Here is a 27,746-nt window from a genome sequence, read left to right on the forward strand (position 1 = left end):
TTGGCATTGGTGGGGGCCGTTATCCAGCCCACTGGGAGTGAACTTTGGGACTGGTCTAAGTACAGAGTGAGCAGCGCTTTTCCCGGAGGAGGGGTAGCCCCACGCTCTGGGCCCCACACTCCACAGAACAGGGGCTTGCACGCTCTGGGCCCCACACTTTGCAGAATGGGGGTTTGCACGCTCTGGGCCCCACACTGCATAGAAAAGGGGTTTGCAGGTGGCAGCTCATGGGCTACTTCTCCCCGCATCTGTTTCTTTCCCTCTGGACCTTCTGTGTGTGATGAGGACCAGCAGGGCTCACGGTCCAGGAGGGTGGGGGGCCGGGGTTGCCCAGAGAGCAGTTCTGTGCCACTGGCTGGGTGTGCAGAGCGACCTGGGGATGCACGGGGCGCCCGGCACGTGCACCTGCTGAGTGAGGGTGGCCTCCGTCGGGTAGGACCTTGGATTTGAAAATCTATGTAGGAAGCCCAAGGAAGGGTGAGGAAAAAAGGTGTCCCTGAAACACTGTGTAGCCTGGTGGTGAGCAGGGTCGGGCCGCACATTTTTTTAGTAATTGCTCCCAAGCGGCCTTGGGAATAACGCCCTTGCTACCTGAGCAGCTTCTCCCTGAGCCGTCTGTAATGGAACCACGCTCACAGACGCTTGTTAAACCTGGTACGTAACTCAGGGATGTGTTGGCATTTATTAATTTGTAAATATACCATGCAGCATATGGGCCATTCATCTTTGATAACATTTTTTAGGGAGCTGTCTTATTTCAGAGTAAATCTGTATAGGAATAAGCTGGTCTCCTGGAGCCTTTGACATTAATATTCTGCCAGGCTGTCTGGTATACAGAGATCGGCATGATGAGATTGTGTGACCTTTTTGCTAAACGCACACAATCGTGTTAAGAGTGGGCTCTGGCAGCAGAGCAAAGCTGGACTCACTTCTGTGACATACTGGCAGTGTGGCCTCCAACAAGTTAATTAACCACTCCTACCAGCACCGCTTCAGCTACCACCACAACCACTACTGTTACGTCATCATTACTAGGACCAGTGGGGGTGAATCCACAATTCATCTGTGAAAGTGAGTTTTACTGTGGCTCGTGGAGCTATAAAAAGATGCCTGACTTGAAGAAAATCCTTATTTACCTTTTTAAAAAGGCATTATGTAAGTGAGACATTACAGCCTTTCTTCAGATAGTGAGCCTACTATATTTACAATGTAACTCACTTTCCCAAAATTAAATTTACACAAGACATTTCAGGAGTATAATTTTTACATGCAGTGAGGCAAGTCTGTGTCACTGGGTAGCACTGCATTTAATTTTGCAGAGTGAATGAAATAGCATGCCATCTGGGCCTGCACAGATTCATAGAGCTAAAGGAATCAGAGAGATCTCCTGAGTTTTCTATATGGCCAGACACGCTGTGGGGTCTTTCTCTCTCTCACGCACACCCACACACCCTTAATGGAAATAGGGCTGGTAAATTTAATGTGGACTTATGGATTTTGGGTAACTAACTTCTAAGGCTGTATTAATGCCGTTTTATTCATTATCATTGATATGAATGTCTTTATAATTGCCAGTAATTTTATAGCTGCTGTCTTGCTTTGATACAGCGCATTCCATAAGAAACATAAAATGTACTATGGAGGCTGGAGGTGGTGGGGTTAACTGAGGATGGACAGCTGGTTCTTTCTGCTGTGAGACAGTCCTAAAAACTTCTGTGGGTTCGGCCTGGCGTGGTGGCTCACGCCTGTAATCCAGCACTTTGGGAGGCCAAGGCGGGTGGGTCATGAGCCATGACCATCCTGGCTAACACGGTGAAACCCCGTCTCTATTAAAAATACAAAAAAAAATTAGCTGGCGTGGTGGCGGGTGCCTGTAGTCCCAGCTACTTGGGAGGCTGAGGCAGGAGAATGGCATGAACCCGGGAGGCAGAGGTTGCAGTGAGCCGAGATCGCGCCACTGCACTCCAGCCTGGGCGACAGAGCGAGACTCCATCTCAAAAGAAAAAAAATTCTGTGGGTTCCTGCAAGCCGGAAGGGAATATGAATGTTGAAAACACAGAGGCCATGGTGGCTTTTCCTCGCCTTCCCTCATGTGACTGGTTTGAGGTGGAGGTGTTGAGGGTGGAAGGCAGGCGTCTGCAGGGCGTGGAATGGGCCATGCTGGCTGCACTGTCTGTGAATGTCCTGGGTGCGAGTTCTGTTGGGACGGCAGTGATGTCCGGGGATGCCAAGGCCTGGGCGGTGTCCTCTCAGGAGGGTTTGTGCCTCCACTGATCTCTAGGAACTTTATTCCTAAGAGACCGCCGAGGAGTCGCGAGGATGGACGACTGCTCAGGTTCCTCCGAGTTTAAAGTGCAGAGGCTCATAGGAGGCTTCAGAAGATGTGAAATTTCCATGGCAGAGGAAAGAATCTGCATTTTTCATTTTTCAGCCTGATAATGACATGACTTTTGGCTTCTCTAAGGATTGTCATTATTTCAAAAGATATGGGACAAAGGGACTTTGGGGGAATGGGGTCTTTTGCTGTTCCAAATTGTGTATTTTTGTGCCTTAGTACTCAAAATGTAGTAATATGCCAGGTTTCAAACTGGATAAAAGTGTGGCTGGTTTTCATTGCTCTTCAGTCCGCATTACTCATTTGAGACTGTTTTTCTTAAGCCCAAATAACACATTGAGTGTTTCCTGGAGAGTGAGTCCACCGGAGTTAGACTCTGTCAGTGTTTGTCTGCAAACGCTGTCTCACCTTCGTTTTTGAAGGATACTTTTTCTTGATATCAGATCGTAAGTTGAGATTGTTTTTCTATTGGCATTTTAAAGATGCCATTTCATTGTTTTTTTGTCTTCTGAGAATCAGTTACCAGTCTGATTTAGCTCCTTTGAAGTGAGTTTGTCTTTCATTTCCTGACTGCTTTTAAGATTTTTTTGGTCTCTGTTTTTCAGCAATTTAACCACTGAGATGAGAATTAAAAAAAATTATTCTTGGAGTATAATGTGCTTTTCAGATCTGCATTTGGATGCTTTTTGTTGTCTTGGAAAATTCTTAGTTATGATCTCTTTAAATATCTCTCCTGTTCCATTACTTTTTCTTTCTTTTTCTGGAACTCTTATTACATGCATTCAGACTTTCCTGCTCTCTTCGCTCTCTCTTGTACTTTCTGTGTGTGATGGTTCATTTTATATGTCCCCTTGGCTAGGCTATAGCACCCAACTAGATTAACTGCGAGATTAACCAGCAGTCCCAGGTATTGCTGGGAAGGCACATTCAATGCGATTAACATTTAACTCATTAGACTTTGAATAGAGCAGGTTATGCTCTGCAACATGGCTGTGCCTCGTCCAATCTGCCGAAGGCCTGAAGAGCAAAGACGCAGGTTCTGTGAAGAGAAATAAATTCTGCCTCCACACGGCCTGTGGACTCTAGACGTGCCACTTCCGCTACTGCTGAAACTCCCAGCTTGCCGGCCTGCCCTTGCCACTTCCACTCCTGCTGAAACTCCCAGCTTGCCGGCCTGCCCTTGCCACTTCCGCTGCTGCTGAAACTTCCAGCTTGCCGGCCTGCCCTTGCCACTTCCGCTCCTGCTGAAACTTCCAGCTTGCCGGCCTGCCCTTGCCACTTCCGCTCCTGCTGAAACTTCCAGCTTGCCGGCCTGCCCTTGCCACTTCCGCTCCTGCTGAAACTCCCAGCTTGCCGGCCTGCCCTGTGCATTTTAGACTTGCCAGCCTACACGATTGCATGAGCCAATTCCTTAAAATAAATATCTATCAATCTCTATCTATCTATCATCTATCATCTGTCTATCATCTATTATCTATCATCTATCTATTATCTATTATCTATCTATCCATTTATCTGTCTATCAATCAATCATCTATCTATTCATCCATCCTCCATACATCGTTTCTGCCTTCTGTGCTGCATTCTGGATGTTTTCTTCAGAACTGTGCTCCCATTTATTCTCTCCTGTGCTGTGTTTATTTGGTATTAAACCATCCTCTGTTAAACAAATTATTTTATTTTCTGTATTTCTGAAATTCCTATTTGGTTCTGTTTTTTTCTGAGCTTTCATCTCTCCCCCTAAGTGTTCCATCTTGCTTTAGGAAATGTCCTTTCTCCTGAGCATGGTCATATTAGGGTCTGTGTCTGAAACTCCAACTGGAGCGTCTGTCTTGCTGCCTGTTGTTTCTTCTGGATTTGGGTTTTATCTCCTGTGTCTGCTTATTTTTTGTGTGTGGCAATATTCTATTTATAATTTTTCTTTAGAGCTATTTTGATCTAACGAGTAAGAGGACCATTTTAATTTAAATCAGGAGTGGAGACCATTTCAAGCTGTAAACACTGTAAGGGGCTGTTTGCCTTGAGCCCACCTTGGCCCTGGGAGGCAGGCCCACCCACCCCCTTAGTCTCCCGTGGGTGCTGAAGCACCTCTCAGCCCTTCAGCTTCTCAGGGACTCTTACGGGAAGATCTCCCCTCCCATCCCTGTCCTTCCCCAGGTCCTGGCCTGGCAACTCTTCCCTCTCCTGTTCACTCTTTGGTGCCTCCAAGGAGAATTGCAGGTGCCCCTGCCAACATCTCCCGCTGTCCTCAGGGTTTGCGGTGCAGTCCCATGGGGAGTGGGATTCTCCAGCTTTACAGAACCTTCAGGGAACCATCATTCAATATCTGTCAATGCTGTACACAGTTTTTTTTTTTTTTTTTTTTTTTTAAGGTAAGGGTCTTTAGTCCCTTGTTAAGTTTTATGACTGGCAAACATTTCTCTCTCAGAATGGCAGAGTTTCGCGTGCCTGGGTAGGAGAGCACATCTAGGCAGAGATGACATTGAAAGGTTTTCATGCCAAAGAAACCTCAGAGTTTTGACTCCAGGGGTGCAGCTGTGAGCAGTGAGGGATGTCCATGGAGAGGAATCCTGGTTCAGAAGAAGAGGGATGGTGCTCTTAGCCTGAGGCTTCTGAATCCTTGGAGAGGCTGATCCTGGTTCAGAAGAAGAGGGATGGTGCTATCAGCCCCAGGCTTCTGAATCCTTGGAGAGGCTGATCCTGGTTCAGAAGAAGAGGGATGGTGCTATCAGCCCCAGGCTTCTGAATCCTTGGAGAGGCTGATCCTGGTTCAGAAGAAGAGGGATGGTGCTATCAGCCCCAGGCTTCTGAATCCTTGGAGAGGCTGATCCTGGTTCAGAAGAAGAGGGATGGTGCTCTTAGCCTGAGGCTTCTGAAGGAGGTACGGCTTACTGCAGCAGGGCGAGGCTTTCTAGCCCCTGAGCCAGCAAAGCACAGGGGGGAGAGTCTGGCATCCTAAGATGATGGCGGGAGCCAGTTGGCTTTTATGGCACCGTCCTAGTCTGCGCTTTTCCCGTTAGCCTTGCGACCACCTTCGTAACCCCACTGAATCGAGGCCCATGTGATTGTTTCAGGTCTGGGAACCAAACAGCAACCTGAAATCAGCTCGAATCTTCCCTTGGTGAGAAGGGAGAGGAAGCCCGCTGCAGCCTTCCCAGAGCGCCTCTCTCTCCCGCCCGCTTACCTCACACTCTCAGCCCAACCCTGCCGGTTTCCCAAAACCCTGTGGGAGCCCTTCTCCCAGCTCCATTCCTTCATTCCTCTAGGACTCCGCGCAGTGTCACTGCCACACCGAGAGTGCTCCTGACCCTTTTATTAGGGCTGAGGGTCACTTTTTAATCCTTCTTTTGTCTTGTTTTTTTTTTTTTTTGACAAAGCACTTATATTTTGTTTGTCCGTCTCCCCTACTGGAATGCAATCACCCTGAGGTATGGATTTTTGACTGTTTTGTTCACTGCTCTATTCTTAGTGTAGGATTGTGCCCGGCACTTTGTAAATCATCAATACACATTTGCTGAATGATTAAGCAAATGCCTGAATTATGCTGATCAATTTCTTGATGTTGGATACATTTAATGTATTGACAATGGAAGTATTTTCCTGGAGTTAATGATACAATTCTCAGGAGCAATGTAATTAAGTTCGTTGCTTAAATTCTACTGGGAAACAATTCCTTAACATCATGGTGGAAATTAAATGAAAATTAATTATTATACAAAATATTTTTAAAAGGATTCTCCAGAAAATGAAAACAAGGTTTTTCAATAATTTTAAATGTATCATAAGCTATGTGCCATCTAATTTGCCTAGAAAGTTCTGTGCTAATCTATAAAAATGTCTTATTAAATAGTTCTTTGTTGAATTTAACTTTTTTAGTTTTCATGAAAAGAGATATTAGGATTTCTTTTCTTTTCTTTTTTTTTTTTTTTTTTGTAGACATGGGGTCTGGCTATGTTGGCCAGGCTGGTCTCAAACTCCTGGCCTGAAGTGATCCTCCCACCTCAGCCTTCCAAAGTGCTCGGATTATAGGCATGAGCCATCACGCTTAGCTAAGACTGCTTTTTAGATTATTCTAGCAAGATTTATAATTTTTTCCACCAAAAATTCCTGCAAGGGCACAGGATAAATTCCTAGCTCTAGTGACTGTAAGAAACAGCAGGCTGCTAAAATATTTTTGTAATGCTTATGTGTTTATTACTAAACATTTGTAAAAATTTTGTAGGTTACTCCAAAATAGACCTCTGTTTTAATGTAAAAATAATATTGCAAATCACTTACCATCTGGATAAAATATTTGCTACTGCTTCACTATGTTATTTTGCAAAATACTCTTAATTATCATTAATTTCAGAAATTTCTCCTGAATTAAAGAGGCCTGATACTCCATAGAAGTTTCCTCAACTTAGTGTGACAACATTTTGAAAATCTGGACTCATAAAAAAATATGGACATAAATGGCAACAGAGAGAGACTTTGAATGCCAAAAATAGGTGGCATTGGGAAAATTCATAAGCTATTAGTTTTGGTACACATTTCAGTATGTATCTAACTTCACATTTCAGTTCATATGTAACTTCTTTCTGACAAATGGTGTTGCTATGAAACACGGATGCCTGAAAGGGCTTCGGATGCCCCAGCTGGCCCTTTTCACACTCCAGGAAAGTGTGTGCTGTGAAGGAAGACAGCCCGTGTTCTCCTCTATTTTATCACCAGCACTGCAATGTTCATCACACAAACATAAACCAAGAGTCTTAAACAAGTCATGGTTCAAACAATCAATTCTCTGGGTCCATCTCTCAGATTTCATGTTCATTGCCAAGACCTTGAGGTGGGCTGTAAAAATAATCACAGTTTTATCTTCAGTGTGGACTAAGAAATTAATCATTGACAACATATCTGTTTAATATGCCATTAACACAAACAGCGAATTTATCCTACCCAGATTTTTTTCCCTTTGTTTTTTTTTTTTTTCCTTGATGAAGAGAAATAAAAATTTAGCCTTGATGTTGAAAGCTCAGAGAAGCATATATCCTCAGTGTGGTGGAACAGCCTGTCAAAGTGGCTATTTCATCTCACTTTTTCCTAAAAGGATGATTATTCAAAGCATAGATTTTTATTAATTACTATCCCCATCATTTTGTTCATCTTACTGAATTCACTGAGAAGGACCAAGGGCAAACTCCTTTAGGCTATCTGTACTCAGGAAATAATGCAACTTTTGCTGAAGGATTCAGGGTTTGAGACAGCCTTGAAATGGGCTTCTGGTCCTGAAGTTTTGCCACAGGTTTAGACTGGAAAGTGCAGAATTTTTCAAGTATATCCTTCAAGAACATTACTATGCATCCCATGACTGTGTGCGTAAGGGTATCTTTTTCAGCTTGGTTGCTTCTTTTTAACTCAGAGCTGATTTAGCCATATCTAAATAGCTGGGCCTCGTTCTGCTAATACATAATCTTCATCTTCTAAGGCAATTCTGCAAACTGACCTTGAGGGAAGCTTCAAGCAAACTTCATTTGCTTATTTGAGGGTGCTTTTTATTATTATCCCTGTGCAAGATCTCTCTCTTTCTTTTGGTGCAATAAATTCTGATGATTTCTTTTCAAAATTTGCATGATTAGTTTTTAAATGTCCATCAAGAACAATGCAGGGACAGCTTAGGCGTTGCATGCAGGCAAGGTACCAAGATTTAGGCTCATTTGCGTCTCCAAAATAATGAAAACCAGATTCCTAGTAAGCATGTAAATGGAGGCTGAAATATTTAGTCAGGCTGCACTGGCTGTGGTGTGGCAGGTGCCACCTGGGATCAGGAGTAGGCAGGTGCCACCTGGGATCGGAAGCAGACAGGTGTCTCTCGGGCTTGGCTATTATCTGTGCTACTCAGTGATGTCAGGTGGATCTGAATTTCTCTAATTGTGTTTTCTAAAATTCACTGTGTTCACACTTAGGATTAGAAATTCCTGTTTTTACTTATGTTGACATGTTCCCAGATGGACACGATTGAAAATCAGCACTGGGAGACTGGCTGCTGAGGGTAACATGCCAGTGCCCAGGGAGGGCAAAACTTGCTCCGTTCATGGTGGCTTGGGGAGGACGCGGTTGCATTTGTACTCTGTATTCCTTGTGCTGCGCAAGCTTAAATAAGCCCTTCAGTAGGTGCTGGACACAGAACGGGGATGGCCTAAGGAAAACGCGCAGAAAAAGAGCGCAGGGGCCACTCGCCAAACAGGTGAAAATCCTCTCCTTGCTGGGGCAGAGGTTTTCTCCGTTTCCCCCACATATCTGCCTGATTCTGCCACAGGCAGGCCCTTCAGAGAGCTCTCCCACTCCAGCAAGGGAGGCTGACTCAAAGACCTGGTGTTCTGCAGGCCCCAGCATGAGGCTGGCAGTGATTAGGAAACCCACCCCCCCGCTTCCCGTTGTTCCTGTGAAAGGCCAGGAGTCGCCTCCTGTCAGTGTGTCCTTCACAAAACCCTCCCGAGACCACTTCCTGGTCTTTCTAGGGCACCTCATAGCTGCCAAGGGACTCTTCATCCTTGCAACTGACTGTGTGCCAGGCAGCCCGGGCAGGCCCCAGGTAACGTGGGGAAGTGGAGGCTTGGGGAGGCTCAGGTCTCTGAGGACATCTGGGCTGTGGGGAATCCTGGTGTGGAGCTGGCCCAGTACTCGCGGAGTCACCTTGCAGCCTCTGAAGGGTGTGGAGGGACCGGGGCCCTGGGTCCCAAAGACCCGCTCTGGCCACGTGACCTTGGTGCCCCCCCCCCCCCCCGCCGGCCACCTGGCTCTTCCTCAGCATCGCCTCCTGTTGGTGGCCAGGTGGGCAGGTGGGGCCTCTTGGGTGAGCCCAGCACCAGCGATTCTGTTTTCAGAGCTCCTTCAGACACCGCTGTGAAAACAGCACCATCACACATTCGCGAATTCACATCAGGACCTGGTCTATTGCTATATGCAGAGAGATGCTGAAACCTTTCATCATTTTTTCTTTTTAAAATTGTAGGACTTTGCCCATTAAATCCTAAATTGCCACTAGCCAACATGGGTGCAGTCTGCGAGGGATGGCACCGCCGGGCACACCTGCGTCTGGCCTGGTGGTGGGAAGGAGGTGGAGGGCCCCCGGGACGGGGGTTCTTACCGCTGAGGAGAGGCCGGTTGTGCCGGTAGGAGGCGGGCAGCTGGCCGACACCCTCCATGCGGTGGCTCATGACGCGTGCGAGGTGGCCTGTGTGGTGCAGGCTGCCCACCACGATGCTCTGCAGGTACACGGGCTCCACGAAGTGGGACAGGAGCGCGCCCTGCAGCCCCAGGACGTTCCACCTGTGGGGAGAGCCGGTAGTCAGCGGAGCCCCACCCGGGAGCCCAGGGAGCCCAGTCCTCTCTGCCCGTCTGCGGCCTGGTCCTGAGGACCTCTCAGTCTTCCCATCGTGTGGACCTGGGGGGGCTCCCCGGGAGTGCCCCAGACTCAACCCAGCCATCACGGGGGCTCTGGGGACACTGTTGCCTGGGACTGGGCTCCACAGGCCCCTGTGTGCTAACAAATGCTGCTCTCTTTTCTGAAAATGAGTCGTTAGAGTGGAAGCTGTTATGTTGTCTGTGGGACTTAGAATTAGATTTTCGAAAAAGATACTCTGTCCCAAAAGTGAATCTGAATTTTTCTTTATATTAGCTGGAAAATATTATAAATGAAATTTGTTTATTTTAGTTGAGGGAAAAATACTTTGTACTCCCTTTGTCCTTAGCAGTCAAAATGACCTATTGTGTTGAAATTATGTTAACTAATGACCTTGTTTTGGTCTGGACGTGATTTTGGTTTCAGAAGCCCAGATTGTAGATGAACAACAAGGCCATTTTGTTTGAAATGAATATAGCTCTGGGTGAATGTTTTTGCTTCCTCAAGCAAAAATGCCAAGAGCACTGACATTTTTTCCCCTTAAATTTGGGTGGCAAGAGGTTCCATGTGTGTGTTTTTCGAAGCAACATTCTATGGTTTCCACTCTAAATAATGTGCTTAAAATTCTACCTCCTTCAGCAGTGAGCGTTATGTAGCTAATTTCTTACATCATTGTTCTTTTCATTAATTAACATTTCTCCACTGTTAGAGCAATTACTGCCGTCCCCGCATGCAGCGTCTCTTTTCATGATTAATAAGGAGTCATTACATTTCCCTTCCTGAAGCAGTCAATTAACACAGAATTCTTTCCATTAATTACCGAATCTACCTGGAGAGTAATCTTCTCCGAGAACCTGTGACACCAGTTGCTTTAAAAAGTTCTCTTTAAATTTTATTCCCAAAACACAAGCAATTTAGCCAGCGATATTAATTTGCCTCAGAAGCATCTCCGTGAATGAGAAACATCTTTTAATCTCATGCAAGAAAAGGCAGCCATCTGGCTGGTGGGGGTTTCGGGGAGCCGCTCTCCCTCTTTCCCTCTGCAAATGCAGGTCATTAAAGTAATGTGCTCATCTACATAAAACTCAAATGGAATATAAAAGGTAATATTTATATACAAACAATTTAGTCCTGCAATTTAAACAGTCATTGGTTTTATGAAACATTTACTTCAGTCTATCAGATTTGCATAACTTCATTTAAAAAAATATTGTGGTCATTTCTACAAGTCACGGTGCTTCTCCCAGAAAGCATGAGAAGGGCTGACCACTAGATGCGCGAGTTTCTACCAGAGGGGCGAGGTCGGGTGCTCTGAAGGGTAGGATGAGACGGAGGCCACAGAGCGCCTGTCACTGAGGGCCCTTCATTCCGCAGAGTGTCTGCCTGGATCTCGGATGGTCAGAGGCCACAGAGCGCCTGTCACCGAGGACCTTCATTCCGCAGAGTGTCTGCCTGGATCTCGGATGGTCAGAGGCCACAGAGCGCCTGTCACCGAGGACCTTCATTCCACAGAGTGTCTGCCTGGATCTCAGATGGTCGGAGGCCACACAGCGCCTGTCACGAGGACCTTCATTCCACAGCGTGTCTGCCTGGATCTCAGATGGTCGGAGGCCACACAGCACCTGTCATGAGGACCTTCATTCCACAGTGTGTCTGCCTAGATCTCGGACGGTCAGAGGTCACAGAGCACCTGTCACCGAGGACCTTCATTCCACAGATTCCACAGCGTGTCTCCCTGGATCTTGGATGGTGGCTCTTCAGAGTCAATCTTTTCCTTGATGTTCACTGATAAGTCAGAGAATGGCAACAAATCCTGGGAAAGGAGATTTTTTGTAACTGAGCTTTTCCTTCAGGGAACAACGAGCAGTGTTTTCTGTTTTTTTTTTTTTTTTTTAAATAGAGACATGGTTTTGCCATATTGCCCAGGTTGGTCTTGAACTCCTGGGTTCAAGTGATCCTCCCACCTCAGCCTCCCTAAGTGCTGGGATTACAAGTGCGAGCCACTGCACCCGGTCTTTGTGTGTGTGTTTTTTTTAGACAGAGTCTCACTCTGTCACCCAGGCTGGAGTATGGTGGTGCAAGTGGTGCAACCATAGCTCGCCGCAGCCTAATTATTTTGTATTTTTTCATAGAGGCAGAGTCTTGCTATGATGCCCAGGCTGGTCTCGAACTCCTGGGCTCAAGCCATCCACCAACCTTGGCCTCCCACAGTGCTGGGACCACAGGCGTGAGTCACCACGTCCAGCCAATGCTGATATTTTTGAGGAGCAGTTGAGGGATTTGACTTGTTCTCTTGAATCTGAGACCAGAGGACAGACCAAAAGCTGGGAGGAAATTCAGCAGCGTGGCCCTCCTCAGGACGTGAGATGCCCGTCCTCAGATTTGGAGATGCTGGAAAACAAGGCCCAGGAAAGGACCCCGTGCAGAGCCCAGGGCTCCGGGTTCTGTGGTCCCAGTGGGTCTGTTAATTCTCAGACTGTTAGTGCAGTCTTAAAATGTCTTATAAAGCAGGGCAAGGTACATTTCTGCCATGTGTAACAAAGCACCTTTGTGAAATAAGCCATGAGTTAAAAAGTAAAATTGAGATTCCTGGAAGAGATGCCTCAGTGTTAGAGGCCATCAGAGCACGGGCTTTGAACAAAACTTCTGGAATTTATGTGAGTGGCTGTGATGCTGCAAGACTGTCAGAAGACAAATAACTTCTCTATCTGGTTCCCACCTAATAACCTTTACAATAAAGAGGAAATCAACCTTCTCCTTGCCTGGCTACCAGAGATTAAACTTATTCTGCTAACACGATCAATAAAACCAAATGTCTTTCTGAATATGAGCTGGAGAATTTTCAGCATTCAGGATTGAATGGAAAAATGCCTCTCCTTTTGTTCAAACAGCTGATATTACTGCAATGTTGACAGAAAAAAAACCCATGTCTAGTTTTCAATATAGATAATCCCTAAATAAATATATTTTTGTCTGTTTGTCAATCATTGAAATACCACAGATAAGTGAGGAAGGTCTTGGAAAAAGGCTGCCGCTCTTTAGCCAGGAGATGCAACCTGCTCACTGAGTCCAGGCCGCGGCCTCCAGGCCACAATGGAAGGAAAGACAGGTCTCCGGTGGGTTGATGACACCTCAGGCTGTCCCTGCAGGTGCGCCGGCATCAGGCAGGGAACAGGACCACCCTTGCCTGTTTTGCACGCTTTGGTTTTCCGCCATGACGCGGCCCTGTGAGGAGATGTAACTCTAAAGTTACATGAAGCCTGCGGCAAAGTCGTCAGCTGCCACCCGGCCCGGCGTCCACAGCTCTGCAGGGCTGGCTCTCAGGCCTGCTGCTGGGATTGTCTGGGAGCTTTGAGGATCTCCAGAGGCCTGGCTCCCCCAAGGATTTTGGTGTGACTGGGGAGTCAGTGTGGCCATCAGCTTTCTCGGTGCCGCCCATGTGATTCTCATGTGAGCCAGGGTTGAGGACTTCTGCAGCAAAGCGGCACATTTGGAGCCAACACAGTCAGGTACCAGTTAGGTTGTGGTGCTGGTCAGTAGGGCCTCCCTGACCTTTCTCTTGCTGCTCTGAGCGACTGGTTTCTCAGTGGTCCTCAAAGTGGGATGCCTGGGCCAGCCATGGAGCATCACCTGAGAACTTGATAGAAATGCAGATTCCTGGCTGCACCCTGGAGCTGCCGGCTCTTGAACTCTGGGGTGGGGCCCAGCGGTGCAAGTTCTAAGGAGCCTCCAGGTGGCTCTGAGGCTGCTCAGTTCGAGAACCACCGTCTCCGTGTTGGTTCTGGGGTCACAGTAACTGTACCTACCTTTCACGGCATTGGAAGAGCACAGGAAACAGTTGAATCTCTGGCCGGTCTGGGGGTGACATTTCTCTCCCTCCACACCCTACCCCCAAACCCTGTCTCACACCTTCTTCCTCCCACCTTTTGACAAGACAGGTAATAAGTCTGAGATGTCTCTGCATACAGGCCCCACCCCATATCCAGGCCACTCAGACCTATTCTGGGGGCCTTTCTAGGTGAAAGAGAAGCCAGCAGCCTTTTGACTCAATAACACGCTTGCTAGGAATTCACCCAGCATCTGCATTCTCAATGGAACGCCTGATGTATGGATGGGGCCAGTCTTGAAGGGGCTGTTTGTAATTGCAAAGCAGACAAAGCACAGCAAAACAGAAACGGGAAATCACCTAAGTGCGTCTTAACAGGGAACTGGTTACATAAATGATGGTGCATTATTGACGCCCTGGCCTGCCTGACCGTGGGTCCCACAGCTCCTGTGCCTCTGAGGTGGGCCTGGCTTGCTGGGACGCCCTCAGGGCCAGGAGGCCACAGCTGCCCCACCTGCACCTTCTGCCGCGTGGACGCTCCGCCCCTCACCGGCTCCTGCCGGCCTCGCCCATCACATCACGTAGGACGCTTGTGACTGCTCTAAAAACACAGGGCTTTCACGCTGTCCCCTCCAAGGTCCCCTCCTGTGTCCAGCACCATCGTGACTGCCTCCTGCCGGGCTGCCCCTGCCTGGCCCTCAGGTGCCTGTGGTTTAAATCTCCTGGCATTGCTGAGCACGGGTCTGGTGTGCAGATTGAGGTGACTGATGTGTAGGAGGAAGCTGATGGACGGTTCGTCCCTTCGCCAGCAGCTGTGTTGTGTTCAAAGGTGGAAACAAACCAGCTAGGCTCTCAGTGACCCCACCCCACAGGCATTTCCTCAACGTGACTGTGACACCCACAGGTGGGCCTGCACCTGCCTTGAGCCTCTGCAGCTTGGGACGCCTCAGCCTGAGGTACTGGGATGATGCCACCTGGGACTGGGTCCTGTGATCTCCTGGGTGCTCCCTCAGGTCCCGGCCACCATTCTGCAGAGACTCCTGAGTCCATGAAGTGGATCCAGGGCCTCCACCCACCCCAGCTGATCTGCCAGGAAAGGGGTCCCTGCTGCCCGGGGGCTGCCTCGGCTGGCGCCACGTGGGGATGAAGTGAGCCAACCCCTGAGCTCAAAGGGAGGGCTTGGGAGTACACGAGGGCCTTCTTGTTTTAGGGCTGCCTAAAACAACAGGTTTTAGGTGGTCCTAGGGTTTTGGGGTGGTTTGCTTCACAGCAGGAGACAACTCACTGGAGCCCGTGGCACAGCCCGAGGGGTCTCTGGGTTGCCCACAGCTTCCCCAGGAGCTTACACAGGTCAGGCCAAGGGGAAGGGAGCGCAGTGCACACCCCCAGGCTCTGCGGTCCAAATGCTTGTGTTCCCAAAAATTCACATGGAATCCTCATCTCCCAGAGTGCTCCCCAGCCCCTTCCACCATAGGAGGACGCGGCACAGGGCGCCCTTACCACCTGGGAAGCAGAGCCTCACCAGACACGGAAACCGCTGGAGCAGAGACCTTGGCCTTCAGCCTCCAGCACCAAGAGGAGTGGATTCCTATGGTGGGCCAGCGTGTTCCGCCGTGGTGGCCGGGATGGACCGAGACTGGGTGGACGCCATCCTGACTGCTGATGTTTGGGGTGTGAGGCATCTGGGGGCATGGGGCAGCTCGCTGGGGCCGGGTGGAGGTCACGGGTCAGCCCGCTGGGGTCAGGTGGGGTCACGGGGCAGCCCGCTGGGGTCAGGTGGGGTCACGGGTCAGCCCGCTGGGGTCAGGTGGGGTCACGGGTCAGCCCGCTGGGGTCAGGTGGGGGTCACGGGCAGCCCGCTGGGGTCAGGTTGGGTTACTGGGCAGCCCGCTGGGGTCAGGTTGGGGTACTGGGCAGCTGGGGTCAGGTGGGGTGGGTGGGATATTCAGCCGCTTCCGATTATTTTCAGTAAATTACTTCCAGGCCACACGTCTCATTTCTCTTCTGAAAAACCCATCTCAAAAACTCCCTTTCTCTTGATACTTTTCTGGCCAAGTCTACCCTGCAACATGCTGGTAAAACGTAAAATTCCTTCGCACGAGAGCGAAGAGGATGATCCCCAGGTGCGTCTCTCCATTCCCGGGTCCTAACGATTGCTCTTTATGCGGGCTACCTGTGCGGGGGCCACGCTCTCTCACTGGGAGGGTGGTTTCTGGGACATGCGGCGTCTCCTCCTCGTGCCTGTGCGGTCTGAGAGAACTGCGGGGTCTCCTCCTGTTGCCTGTGCGGTCTGAGAGAACTGCGGCGTCTCCTCGTGCCTGTGCGGTCTGAGACAACTGCGGGATCTCCTCGTGCCTGTGCGGTCTGAGACAACTGCGGCGTCTCCTCGTGCCTGTGCGGTCTGAGAGAACTGCGGCGTCTCCTCGTGCCTGTGCGGTCTGAGAGAACTGCGGGATCTCCTCGTGCCTGTGCGGTCTGAGAGAACTGCGGGATCTCCTCGTGCCTGTGCGGTCTGAGAGAACTGCGGGGTCTCCTCGTGCCTGTGCGGTCTGAGAGAACTGCGGGGTCTCCTCGTGCCTGTGCGGTCTGAGAGAACTGCGGGGTCTCCTCCTCGTGCCTGTGCGGTCTGAGAGAACTGTGGCGTCTCCTCGTGCCTGTGCGGTCTGAGAGAACTGCGGCGTCTCCTCCTGTTGCCTGTGCGGTCTGAGAGAACTGCGGCGTCTCCTCCTGTTGCCTGTGCGGTCTGAGAGAACTGCGGCGTCTCCTCCTGTTGCCTGTGCGGTCTGAGAGAACTGCGGCGTCTCCTCGTGCCTGTGCGGTCTGAGAGAACTGCGGGGTCTCCTCCTCGTGCCTGTGCGGTCTGAGAGAACTGCGGCGTCTCCTCGTGCCTGTGCGGTCTGAGAGAACTGCGGGATCTCCTCGTGCCTGTGCGGTCTGAGAGAACTGCGGCGTCTCCTCGTGCCTGTGCGGTCTGAGAGAACTGCGGCGTCTCCTCCTGTTGCCTGTGCGGTCTGAGAGAACTGCGGCGTCTCCTCGTGCCTGTGCGGTCTGAGAGAACTGCGGGGTCTCTTCCTGTTGCCTGTGCGGTCTGAGAGAACTGCGGCGTCTCCTCCTGTTGCCTGTGCGGTCTGAGACAACTGCGGGATCTCCTCGTGCCTGTGCGGTCTGAGAGAACTGCGGGATCTCCTCGTGCCTGTGCGGTCTGAGAGAATTGCGGTGGCCCCTCATGGGCCTCTTGGTTCTGGGGACAGAGGACACTTTTCACTCAGCCCGGGGACCTTTGGTTCTTTCTGTGAAGATGGCGGCCGTGAGATGACGCCTTGTGACTCAGGTACCTCAGCCCTGCGCCTCCGTCTCTGCGTCTCTGTATTGGGTTGGTGGCGTCCACACTGTCTGGGTCATTGCTGAGCGTCCCAGGTCCCCACTCAGCCCGGCCTCATGTTTTCTCTTGTCCCCCTGACTGGAGTTCCAGTTCTTACTTTGCAGATGCTGGGCTTGTCACCCTCTGCCGTCTCCACAGCATCTGGGCGGGGTCCCCCCAGGAACTGGGCTCTGGTCTCAGGAGCTGTGGCTGAGGTCGGTGGTGCTGGTGCAGGAGGGCAGAGCCGCGGAGGCGGTGGGGCTGCTGATTTTTTCATTATTACTTTTTATACTTGATAAGTGTTAGTGAATTGATCACTGCTTCTTTCCTCACTAGAGGTGTTATGTCACTTAAGGCTGGGCGTGGTGGCTTACCCCTGTAATCCCAGCACTTTGGAAGGCTGAGGCGGGTGGATCACTTGAGATCAGGAGTTTGAGACCAGCCTGGCCAACATGGCGAAACCCTGTCTCTACTGAAAATACAAAAATTAGCCGGGAGTGGTGGTGTATGCCTGTAATCCCAGCTACTCGGGAGGCTAAGGCAGAGAATTGCTTGAACCTGGGAGGCGGAGGCTGCAGTGAGCTGGGAACACGCCATTGCACTCCAGCCTGGGTGACAAGAGCGAGACTTCATCTCAATCTGTACAATCTATATTTTAAAAGGAGTAAAAATATTTTTAAACCAGACTGGGGGAACTTTGAGTTCGGTGTTTAAAAGCAGTTCTGTTAGGAAGGACCTACACTCTGAGATTAGAACAATGAACATCACTCGTTTGACCTCAGTGGAGTCAACAAATCATGGAGGAAGGCATCAGAATTGTTCCCAGATGGGCTGCGTGGCCAAGAGGAGGCATGAGAAGCTGTTGTTGAGGGAACATTGAGCAGCTGATCTCTAGGCAGGGGGAGATGGCACTCTGCACAGGCTAAAATTTGGGTTTAGAAATCAGCCAGTGCCGTATTCCCCAGAGAGCAGCTGTAATTTCTTATGGTTCATTTTCATGGAGAAAGTTTTAATCTGTTCATTTAAAGACACATTGTGATCAATAATCAAGCTCAGGTACTTAAAATTAGAAACCATATCCGAAGGAACATTAGTTCCAGGAGATTTAGATTTTTTATATGCCACTCAATGTTTGATTCTTAGAGACAAAAGCTAAAAGCACCTCTGTGGTTTTTCCCATTCTTTTAGGAGCCTGGGGTTTGGCTGTTAGTGAGAGTGTAGCCTGGCTCCATAGAGCTGGAAAAACAGGCCGCATCCACAGGCCTTCAGGATGGGACTGTTATGCCTGCGGCATCCAACCCTCATCCCACGCAGGGGCAGGGTTTGGTCTCCAGGGTGCTCCTTAGCCTTACCTTTTGGCTTTGCATGTCAATTCTCATTGACTTGTGACCACCCACTTTCTGCAGTTCCATCCCATCTTCCCAGGGCTATGGTGGTGGTAGGATTTTAGGAATCAAGTTTACTGTGACTTTATCTGTTCTCTGATTTCCTGAAGACCAAATAAATGGGTGATTTCTCTTGCCTGCCAGTGCCAGCCTCCTAGGGCTGCTGTGGGACAACCACAGTGGGGTGACTCAAAACAGGGATGTTCCCCCAGTTCTGGAGGCCAGAGTCTGAAAAGGCGTCTGCTGGGTAGTGCTTCCCCTGGGTGCATGTGGCTGGTGCCACCCCCCAGGGTCCCTGTCCTCCAAGCACCCACTGCCCCTGAGGTCACAGAGGAGGCCAAGGACACCTGGGCGTGTCTGTCCCTGGCCCCAGCACTCAGGAGCAGGCAGCCGGGCCCCATGCTGGACTCTGTCCCTGCCTCCCATCCTCTCACCTCCCTGCTTCCCAAGCCCCTTCGCATCAGCACGAGGCCCTGGGCAGACTGAGGTGCCTCAGGGACATGGGACGCTAGAGCGTCCTCTCATGGCCTGGACCCCCAGTGGGCCTGGCTGCACATTAGTCCATTTCATCTGGGCTGGTCTTAGCGACCAGGCAGCACCCATGGGCTCTAAGTGGTCACGTAATCATCAAGTCAGTGGTGTTTGCCGAGCTCCTGAGGTGTGAGGACACAGTTCTAAGTGCCACAGGGAGGGCCTGGTTCCTGCCCTCCGGGAGGGCCTGATTTGTCGGGGGAGACAAGATGGTCACAGGCCCTTGGCCCAGGAACAGGGGCTTCTGAGCAGGGGCTTGGCCTACAGCTTTCTCTGCTGGGGTGCCCGGAGCCTGATGAGTGGTCGGTGCTGTCAGGGCACTGAGGCAGATGGGGTGGGGGTTCTGCCCAGCAAACAGGCTCAGGGTGTCCTTTTGTGGTTCATCATGGGTCCCCAGAGACCACGGTGGATTTCAGATGCAGTGAGGGGCATGTGGCTGCCAATACCCCCAGATCCTTCTGAATGGCGGAGAACATTAGGTGTGCATTGCGGGAGACACGCAGGATGGAGACAAACGACTCATTCAGTGATCCCCAGAGCAACGCTGAGGGCGCCTGAGAGGGAATCACAACCCCATCAGCACATGGTGACCTGCCTCAGCCCTTAGGTGTGGGGACGGCCACACCATCACTGTCACCCACAACATCACCCACACCCATGCCCACGTCTACACTGTCACCCATGCCCACACCTACAGCCTGACCCACACCATCACCCACACTATCACTGACACCCATGCCCACGCCTACATCATCACCCACACCCACACCTACAGCCTCGCCCACACCCACACCATCACCCACACCCACACCATCACCCACACCATCACTGACACCCATGCCCACACCTACACCGTCACCCATGCCCACGCCTACACCGTCACCCATGCCCACACCTACAGCCTCACCCACAGCAACACCCACACCCATGCCCACGCCTACACCATCACCATGCCCACACCTACAGCCTCACCCACATCCATGCCATCACCCACACCCACAGCATCACCCACACCCACAGCATCACCCACACCTACAGCCTCGCCCACACCCGCACCATCGCCCACACCCATGCCCATGCCTACACCGTCACCCATGCCCACACCTACAGCCTCGCCCACACCCACACACCCACACGCCCACACCACACTGTCATCCACACCCTTTCCCAACTCGAGTACTCTCCTGTGCCCCGGTGCACTGAACGACTGTGGCCCCAGGAGGAGGCCAGAAGCCCGCACAGAGGACGGAGGGGATATTAGATGATGTGTAAGGAAATGTGACAAAAGTTTTCTCCACAATGTTTTATGGCTCATTCTAAGCCACTGTAAAAATTTCAAGATTTCTATCACACACTTTCATATTTTGCTGTAAACTGATCTTACCACTGACATTGTGAAGTGAAATCTATTATTATTCATAGAACTGCATACCCAGAAGAAGGTCTGCTGTCACCCAAGAATATTACTGTGGGTATTATTGATCCTAAAGGCGATGCCTGTGCATTACTTTTGATCTGTAGGTGGGAAGTAATGTAGCTGTGTTGTTTGTTTAGATCTTTTGATACAAAAGATCATTTTTCTTTGATATCAAAGGGAAATTGCAAAGAGAATGACCTATTTGTCTGACGGACGCACTTTCTGTACCTTAATGATACATACAATTCTATCCATTTATTCTAATTTTAATACATGAAAGTGGCACGAAGTCAGAGATCAAAAGCCAGCCAGACATTTATCTCACGGCTGCTCAAACAGAATTGCATCTATTCCCAGAGAAATTTCTAAACGAAGAAGCAAATATGACCACGGGTTCCCGGCCTTGTGTGGGATGAGACTCGTGTTGTCTAGGAGAGAAAATCTGTAGGTTTCACTGGTTTTAGCACATCCCTAAAATGTATGACCAGCACACATACCTTTGGAGCCCTGGCCAAAGTTAGTGGCTGAGCAGAAGACGCATGCTTCACCTCCGTAAAGTTGTCTGCGTGGCACATCAGAAGCCTGCAGTTCTTTCAACTTCCAGTTCTCAGGGCGTTGTCAATCACGTCGCAGTGATTCCTATTTCACATCGTGGCCATTCTGACAAAAGAGCAGGTTTCCTTCATTCATGAGCGCTGTGAGCAGTTCCTGGATGCTGACCGTGTGGAGCACTTTGTACTTCATGGGGGTGTAAAGAAGCCTGGCAGGCGGACCTCAGGCAGACAGAAAGGCGGGGACGGTTGGAAGCAGTCCCTTCCTGCGCTGGGGCCTCCCCACGGTGTAGACGTCTCCTTGGGACGAGTCTCAGTGGAGCCATCATAGCCAAGTCAGCTGGCGCTTGAAGGCTGCTGCAGCTAGCACCAGGGCAATGCGGAGGCTGCACTTGCCAGCCTGTGCCAGGGAGGCTCCGGGCACTCTCCCTGCCAGCGCACCAAGGTGTTGCCAAAGGCGCTGTGAGGGGTTCAAAGCCCTTGTCCCCTCCTGCTGTGGCTCAGCCTCCCATCGCTCCCTCCCTCCCTCCTATCTATCATCTTCTATCATCTGTTGATCAGTCATCTAATCTATAATCTATCATCTATCTAATCTATCATCTATCATCTAATTTTCATCTGTCATCTATCATCATCATCTACCTATCATCTATCATCTGTTATCATCTATCATCTATTAACTATCATCTAATCTACATATATCGTCTATCTGTCATCTCTCGATCTATGTATGCCTGCTATGTGCTGTATCATCTATCTGTCATCTATCGATCTATGTATGTCTGCTGTGTTCCCGCACCCACCGTGCCAGATACTGAATGCATGATGTGGAAAGAGACAAGGTCCCCACCTGCCAGAAGCTTAGAGTTTGGTGGGAAGGATGGATTCTAAGGAGGGTGAGGGCCTCCCGGGTTCAGACAGTGGACTCCAGCAGCCTCAAATATATTATTTCTGGACAAGACTGTGGTATGCTGCTAACAATCACTCTAGAAAGAAAGAAACCAGCATGTGTGTGTAGCTTTCCAATTTCCATGGCATAAGCACCATCACTATGGCCAATTTCAAGGCCCCAGTGTGAAGTCACTGAGCAGGTTTGGGCAGCGATGAAGAGGTTTGGAAAACAGCAGGATTTTGTGGTATTTCCACCACACAGATACAAGAGGTGTAAATAATTTCAAGAGCACAAATAACAGTAAAATAATTTGGAGTGGTGAGTTTTGAGTACCTGTTACCTTTGTTTTACTATATTTAGTTCTAAGTTTATGTAATTTAGTTTTTAATAATGACATTTGACAACCAACTTTCAAAACTGCCTGCACATCTCATCATGGCCCTCAGGACGAGGCTGGCTTCTGTGCGTCCTGCGCCGGGCACGGTGCCTCACGTGAGGTCGTTTCCACGGCCACGTGTGTCTTCCTGCCGCTTCACAGACGGTGACTTCCACCTCCGTGTCCTCAGACTCCACTCTCCACAGAGCCCTGACTGTCATTAACTCCCTGACTTAGAATATTTCATCCGTATTTGTGCATGAAGAGTCCTTTATGTTGAATGTTATTTAAGCCCTAGGTTTAATTTTTGTTTTTGTACAGGACAGAAAACAGATGAACACATACGTTATCAGATGGTGTCTCTGTACAAATAATGCACGGCCCAGATGCTTATGGTCTGGAATCATTAGCATAACATATGCTTCCACTCAGAAACGGCAAGTGCGGCGCAATTCTGAAACAGCTCCTGCCTTAGCACGGACGTCCTGGTCTATGCTCAGGTCTGATTTTGGCAGATACACAAGTACCTTCTTGCCAAAGGCTGTGTCCCCATGTCACTGCTTGTGCCTGGCCCAGAGCAGAGGCTGCAAGTGGTGGCACCACTTCTGTCATTGTCGGGACCACGGTTGCCCCTCCTCCCCCTCCTGCTAAACCAACAAGGGCTGTTGACTGAGGGCCCCTGAGGACCACTGAGGGCCACTGAGTGCACTCCACCATGGCAGGCACCCTGCAGCTGAGCGGCCCTGAGTCCACCTCACCGTGGCAGGCACCCTGCAGCCAAGCGGCACCGGTGAGCCCTTGGAGATCAGAACTCAGACACAGAAGCAGACAGTACCTGGAGCTGAACCCCTGCAGGCTCCATGCAGGGAACAGCGTGGCAGCAGGACCCGAGGAGGGAAAGACTTTGGGGAAGAGGGAGGGAGGCAGAAGGAGCAGCTCAGGGAGCTCATCAGTGAGGGAGGGTGAGTGCAGCAGAGATGAAGAGATGAGATACGCACAGCCAGGGAGGAGGATGAGATGGAGAGGGAGAGACAAAGACTGAGAGAGAGAGAAAGACAGAGACAGAAACAGACAAGGACAGAGATAAAAAGACAAAGACAGACAGAGATGGGCACACACAGAGAAAGAGACAGACAAGGACAGAGATGAAGAGACAAAGCTAGAGACAGAGACAGAGGGAGAGACATAGAGACAGATGCAGAGACAGAGAGAGGCCGAGAGCGAGAGAAGGAGGGAGAAGAGATGACGGGGACAAGGGGAAGCCAAGTCTAAGAGAGGAGAGAACCAGTGACAGAACCAGAAGGTGGGCTGGGCTTCGAGGGGCCTGGGCCAGTGGCTGGGGGCATTTCAAGCCTTGCCTGCACCCCCACACCTGGGCACCCCCCTGTGCACTGCACCCCTGTCTTGTCACGAGACTCGGGGGTGAAGCACTTGTGAATGGAGAGAGAGGACACAACTCTGTTCTAACCCGGCGGGCGCTTAGGATTAATTCCTGGACAAATTCAGGAGTTCTCACTCTAGCCGCCCAGAGCCACGGGTGTGACAATTTCCACAAACTTGTATTCTCTTTTCAAAAGGAGTCTAGAATCGCCCCCAAATCCCGGACACTGAAAGCCCCTGGCTGGGAAGCAGTGTAGACCTTTGTTTTTCAAGGAGATTTTGTTAGAGAGAGAAAACCCTGCACCGTGAGTGGCCACTGAGTGCTTGGACCTGCCAGTGTTGTGTGGGTTTGCACCTGTGTCCAGTGTCTTGTGGGTTTGCACCTGTGCCCGGACCTGCCAGCATTGCGTGGATTTGCACGTGTGTCCAGCGTCTCATGGGTTTGCACCTGTGCCCGGACCTGTCAGCGTCGCATGGGTTTGCACCTGTGTCTGGCATCCCGTGGGTTTGCACCTGTGCCCCGACCTGCCAGCGTTGTGTGGGTTTGCGCCTGTGCCCAGACCTGCCGGCATCTCGTGGGTTTGCACCTGTGTCCAGCATCGTGTAGGTTTGCAACTGTGCCCAGACCTGCTGGCATCGCGTGGGTTCGCACCTGTGTCCAGCGTCGTGTAGGTTTGCACCTGTACCCGGACCTGCCGGTGTTGCGTAGGTTTGCACCTGTGTTCAGCGTCGTGTAGGTTTGCGCCTGTGTCCAGCATCATGTAGGTTTGCACCTGTGTCCAGCGTCGTGTAGGTTTGCACCTGTGCCCAGACCTGCTGGCGTCACGTGGGTTTGCACCTGTGCCTGGACCTGCCTGCGTCACGTGTGTTTGCCCCTGTGCCCGGACCTGCTGGCGTCGCGTGGGTTTGCACCTGTACCCAGCATCGCGTGGGTTTGCACCTGTGCCTGGACCTGCCGGCGTCGTGTGGGTTTGCACCTGTGTCCAGCATTGCGTGGGTTTGCACCTGTGTCCAGCATCGCGTGGGTTTGCACCTGCGTTTAGTCCACCATCTATGGATGTTGAAGATCCCAGGGGGCCAAGTTTCAATTCTGTAGGTGCTAATTTACTTCATTTTTCTGGGGCACCAGAGAGTAAATTTAGAAACCCAATGCTATCTTAGGGCACCAAGAGAATTTCAGTTGAGGTGAAAATTACTGCTTTTTCCTCATCATGAATAGATGAAAACATTACAAAGGAGGAATACATTTTCTTCTGAAAAATGAGCTATTTGTCGACAATGGGCTGTTCCCTTTGATGCAGAAACCACGGCTTTGGTCTGCTGTCATTAGGCTGATCCTGCGGCTCCCCAGCCAGGAGCGCCCAGAGCTGGGAAGGAAAGGGCACCATTTTCCCCAGCTCTCCCACGATTTCCATGAGAAGGTGGAACCACTGTTGTCAGGGCTGGGGTTTCATCTGCCTGGAGTCCAGAAGCTGGTCTGTGTAGATCCCGGGAAGCAGAGCTGTAGGGGCCTGCAGGGCGGGGGCAGGTGTGGCGGGGGTCTCCCCTTTTCTCCTGGGCTCTGTGTCCCCTGACGTCCCCCCTGACCTCCAGCCCCTTGGGTTTTGTGGATGGACCAGGGCCCAGCGCTCGGGTTTAGGATGGGTAAACAGTTGTCCTGTTATCTGTTGGGCACATGGCAGGTGCCTGTCCCGTGCAGGCACTGCCTGCCCCATGGGCGTCTGTCTGTGCCAGAACCCTGGGGTGGCTGTGTTTTGAAGTGGATTTTACGGGGGCTGGCTGGGCCCACCCTCTCCCTTCTCTCCCCAGATCCTGCTGTGGTTGTCGGCAGCCCAGGACCCCGTGGGCATAAAAGCCTCCATGCAAGCATCAGAGGTGATGTGCCAGGTCCTCCTCAGGCCTTGGGCTTCCTGGCCCTCCCCACTCAGCCTCCTTGCTGCACATCCTGGGGACCAACCTTTGCATCTCCTGCCTGGCTCCACCACAAAACGTCCTTACAGGGGGTCTCAGGGCCACAGCCTCGTTGGGAGTTGGGGGTGGTGCCTGGAGACCACATTTGCACTGAATGTGCTGTTTTCACTCCAGCTGCAGATGACAGAGGAACAGGATGACCAGAGTGTCCAAGGGTGTTCTGGGTCACTCAACCCAGACTTCCTGTGACCACGTTGTTGTTAGTTTTTTTAATCAGGCTTGCGGGGAGTTCATGGCTCTTTTAGGGAAACTCATGCTGTCCCCACACCTGTGACCCCTATTTTCCAAACCAAAGTTACAGAAATGTCCTGCATTGGGGATGGTGCTTTCGGGGCATCAGACCAACGTGGGGGAGGTCTTGGGGCCTCAGGTCAACGTTGGGGAGGTCTCAGGTCCTCAGATCCATGTTGGGGAGGCCTCAGTGTGTCAGACCAATGTGGGGGAGGCCTCGGGGCATCAGAGCAATGTGGGGGAGGTCTCGGGGCCTCAGGCCAACGTGGGGGAGGTCTCGGGGCATCAGACCATGGCCAGAGAGGTCTCAGGGCGTGAGTCCGAGGTCGGGGGAGGTCTCAGGGTGTCAGACCAATGTGGAGGAGGTCTTGGGGGGTCAGACCGAGGACAGGGGGACAGGGAGGTCTTGGGATGTTAGACCGAGGTTGGGGGAGGTCTCAGGGCATCAGACTAACCTGGGGGAGGTCTTGGGGCATCAGACTGAGGTTGGGGGAGGTCTTAGGTTATCAGACTGAGGCCAAGGAGGTCTCGGGGCATCAGACTGAGGTTGGGAGAGGTCTTGGGGCATCAGGCCGAGGTATGGGGAGGTCTCAACGTGTCAGACCAAGGTTGGGGAAGGTCTTGGGCAGAGCAGCTCGGGAGCTTGGGGCGTGGCAGCGACTGGAGGTGCTGGGAGGGAGGTGGGTGCCCATTCTGCACCTTCCTGCTCCTCTGCACAGAGCTCAGCCGAGACACCTCATCCTGAGACCTCCACATGGAGGCTTTGAAAACTCCTTTCAAGAAGACAATATCTCAGGGGATGGTGCAGGAGAGGTGTTCCACCCAGCTGACCTCAAGACCTGTGGCTGTCCCTGAACGTTAGTCAGGTTTTGGTGGAAAGCCCAGTGGGGTGGGAGGCCCTGGCTTCTCGTTAGCCTATGGCCACCCTGACTGGCCGGCAGCCTCAGGCCAGGCTGTGTTTGCCCCATGCAGCCACAGCCTGGGGTTGCCGGGCCTTGCTCAGGGCTGTTTGCCTCTGCAGTGGCAGCCTGGGTTGGCAGGGCCTTGTTCCCTCGGGGACTCGGGGTGCCTTGGCCTCAGGGTGTGGGACTGAACACGCGGAACGGCTGTGGAGTTCCACGGCTCAGGCACAGGGCCCTGACCGCATGTGCCCAGCATCTCTGACCTCACCAGAAGTGGGACGCAGGGAGCCTGGGGCTTGGCACTCTCCACCGGCTGCAGCCAACATCCTCGAGAGGAAGCCGTGGGCCTCACCTGGCGATCTTGTCCGTGCAGGACATGGTGATCAGCTGCTCCCCCAGCAGGACGCCGTCCCAGGTCTGCACTGCGCTGGGGCCACGCACAGGGACCGTCCCTTCCCCGGACTCGATCTTGGTGCGCAGGTGCCCGCGGAACTTCCTGACCAGGTGTTTGCTGCTGTGCACTAGGAGATAAAAGGGCGGGGAGGGGTGAGAAGAGGGAAGCCGCCTTGGTTTTGGGACGTGGGAGAAGAGGAAGGACTGCAACAGAGGTCAAAGGGCCCCTCGCCATGGCTGGGCGTTTGGCACGAGGAAGGGGCTTCAGAAGTAAGCGACATGTGGAGGTGGGCTCCAGAGCCACACCATCCCGCCTGGGCTGGGCCAACTTCCCAGTCAAGGGTCAGGGAGTAAAAACCCCAGGCTTCGTGGGCCAGACTCTCTTTTTACCAACACCCACCTCTGCTGCATGAGTGCAGCCACGGGCTGGACCGTGCTCAGGCCAGCAAGGGTCCACTGCATCCTCAATGCTTCCTTTATGGACGCAGACTTGAACACGCAGTTGGATGTGTCATTTTCAGAGGTTGTAAAATACCGTTTTTCTCACTTTTCAGCCATTAAAAATGTAAATATTTATGCTTTAGCTGGAGGGCTGTGCAGACATAGGTGGTGAGTGGGACTCAGCTCTTACCCTGGCCCAGGTGTCAGTCCCAGCTCCATGGTAAGCTGGTTGTGTAACCTTGGGAAAGTGTCTCAAAGTCACTGTGACCCGGTTACTTCCTCTAACGACAGGGGTAATAGCAGTGCTTGCCACCCAGGCTGTGAGGAGTCGGCGAGGTGGCTCCTGTGAAGGTGCTGGGGTTGCCTGGGC

The 27,746-nt window shown here is 51.4% G+C and overlaps 2 protein-coding genes across 2 annotated transcripts in view; one reads left to right on the forward strand and one right to left on the reverse strand.

Annotated features, from left to right (window-relative positions):
- Positions 1-27,746, forward strand: part of LOC129006788 (uncharacterized) — a 162,567-nt gene that overhangs the window by 33,379 nt on the left and 101,442 nt on the right. The window lies entirely within an intron of this gene.
- The window catches only part of ADARB2 (adenosine deaminase RNA specific B2 (inactive)), a 539,119-nt gene that overhangs the window by 8,544 nt on the left and 502,829 nt on the right, over positions 1-27,746 (reverse strand). The window contains exons 7-8 of the mRNA XM_054436886.1: positions 26,895-27,063; positions 9,465-9,646 (exon numbers count right to left, since the gene is read on the reverse strand). Coding sequence (XP_054292861.1) covers positions 9,465-9,646; positions 26,895-27,063 — 351 coding nt within the window. The remainder of the gene's footprint in view (positions 1-9,464; positions 9,647-26,894; positions 27,064-27,746) is intronic.

The sequence above is a fragment of the Pongo pygmaeus genome, chromosome 8 (assembly GCF_028885625.2).
Source record: "Pongo pygmaeus isolate AG05252 chromosome 8, NHGRI_mPonPyg2-v2.0_pri, whole genome shotgun sequence".
NCBI classification, from domain to species: Eukaryota; Metazoa; Chordata; class Mammalia; order Primates; family Hominidae; genus Pongo; species Pongo pygmaeus.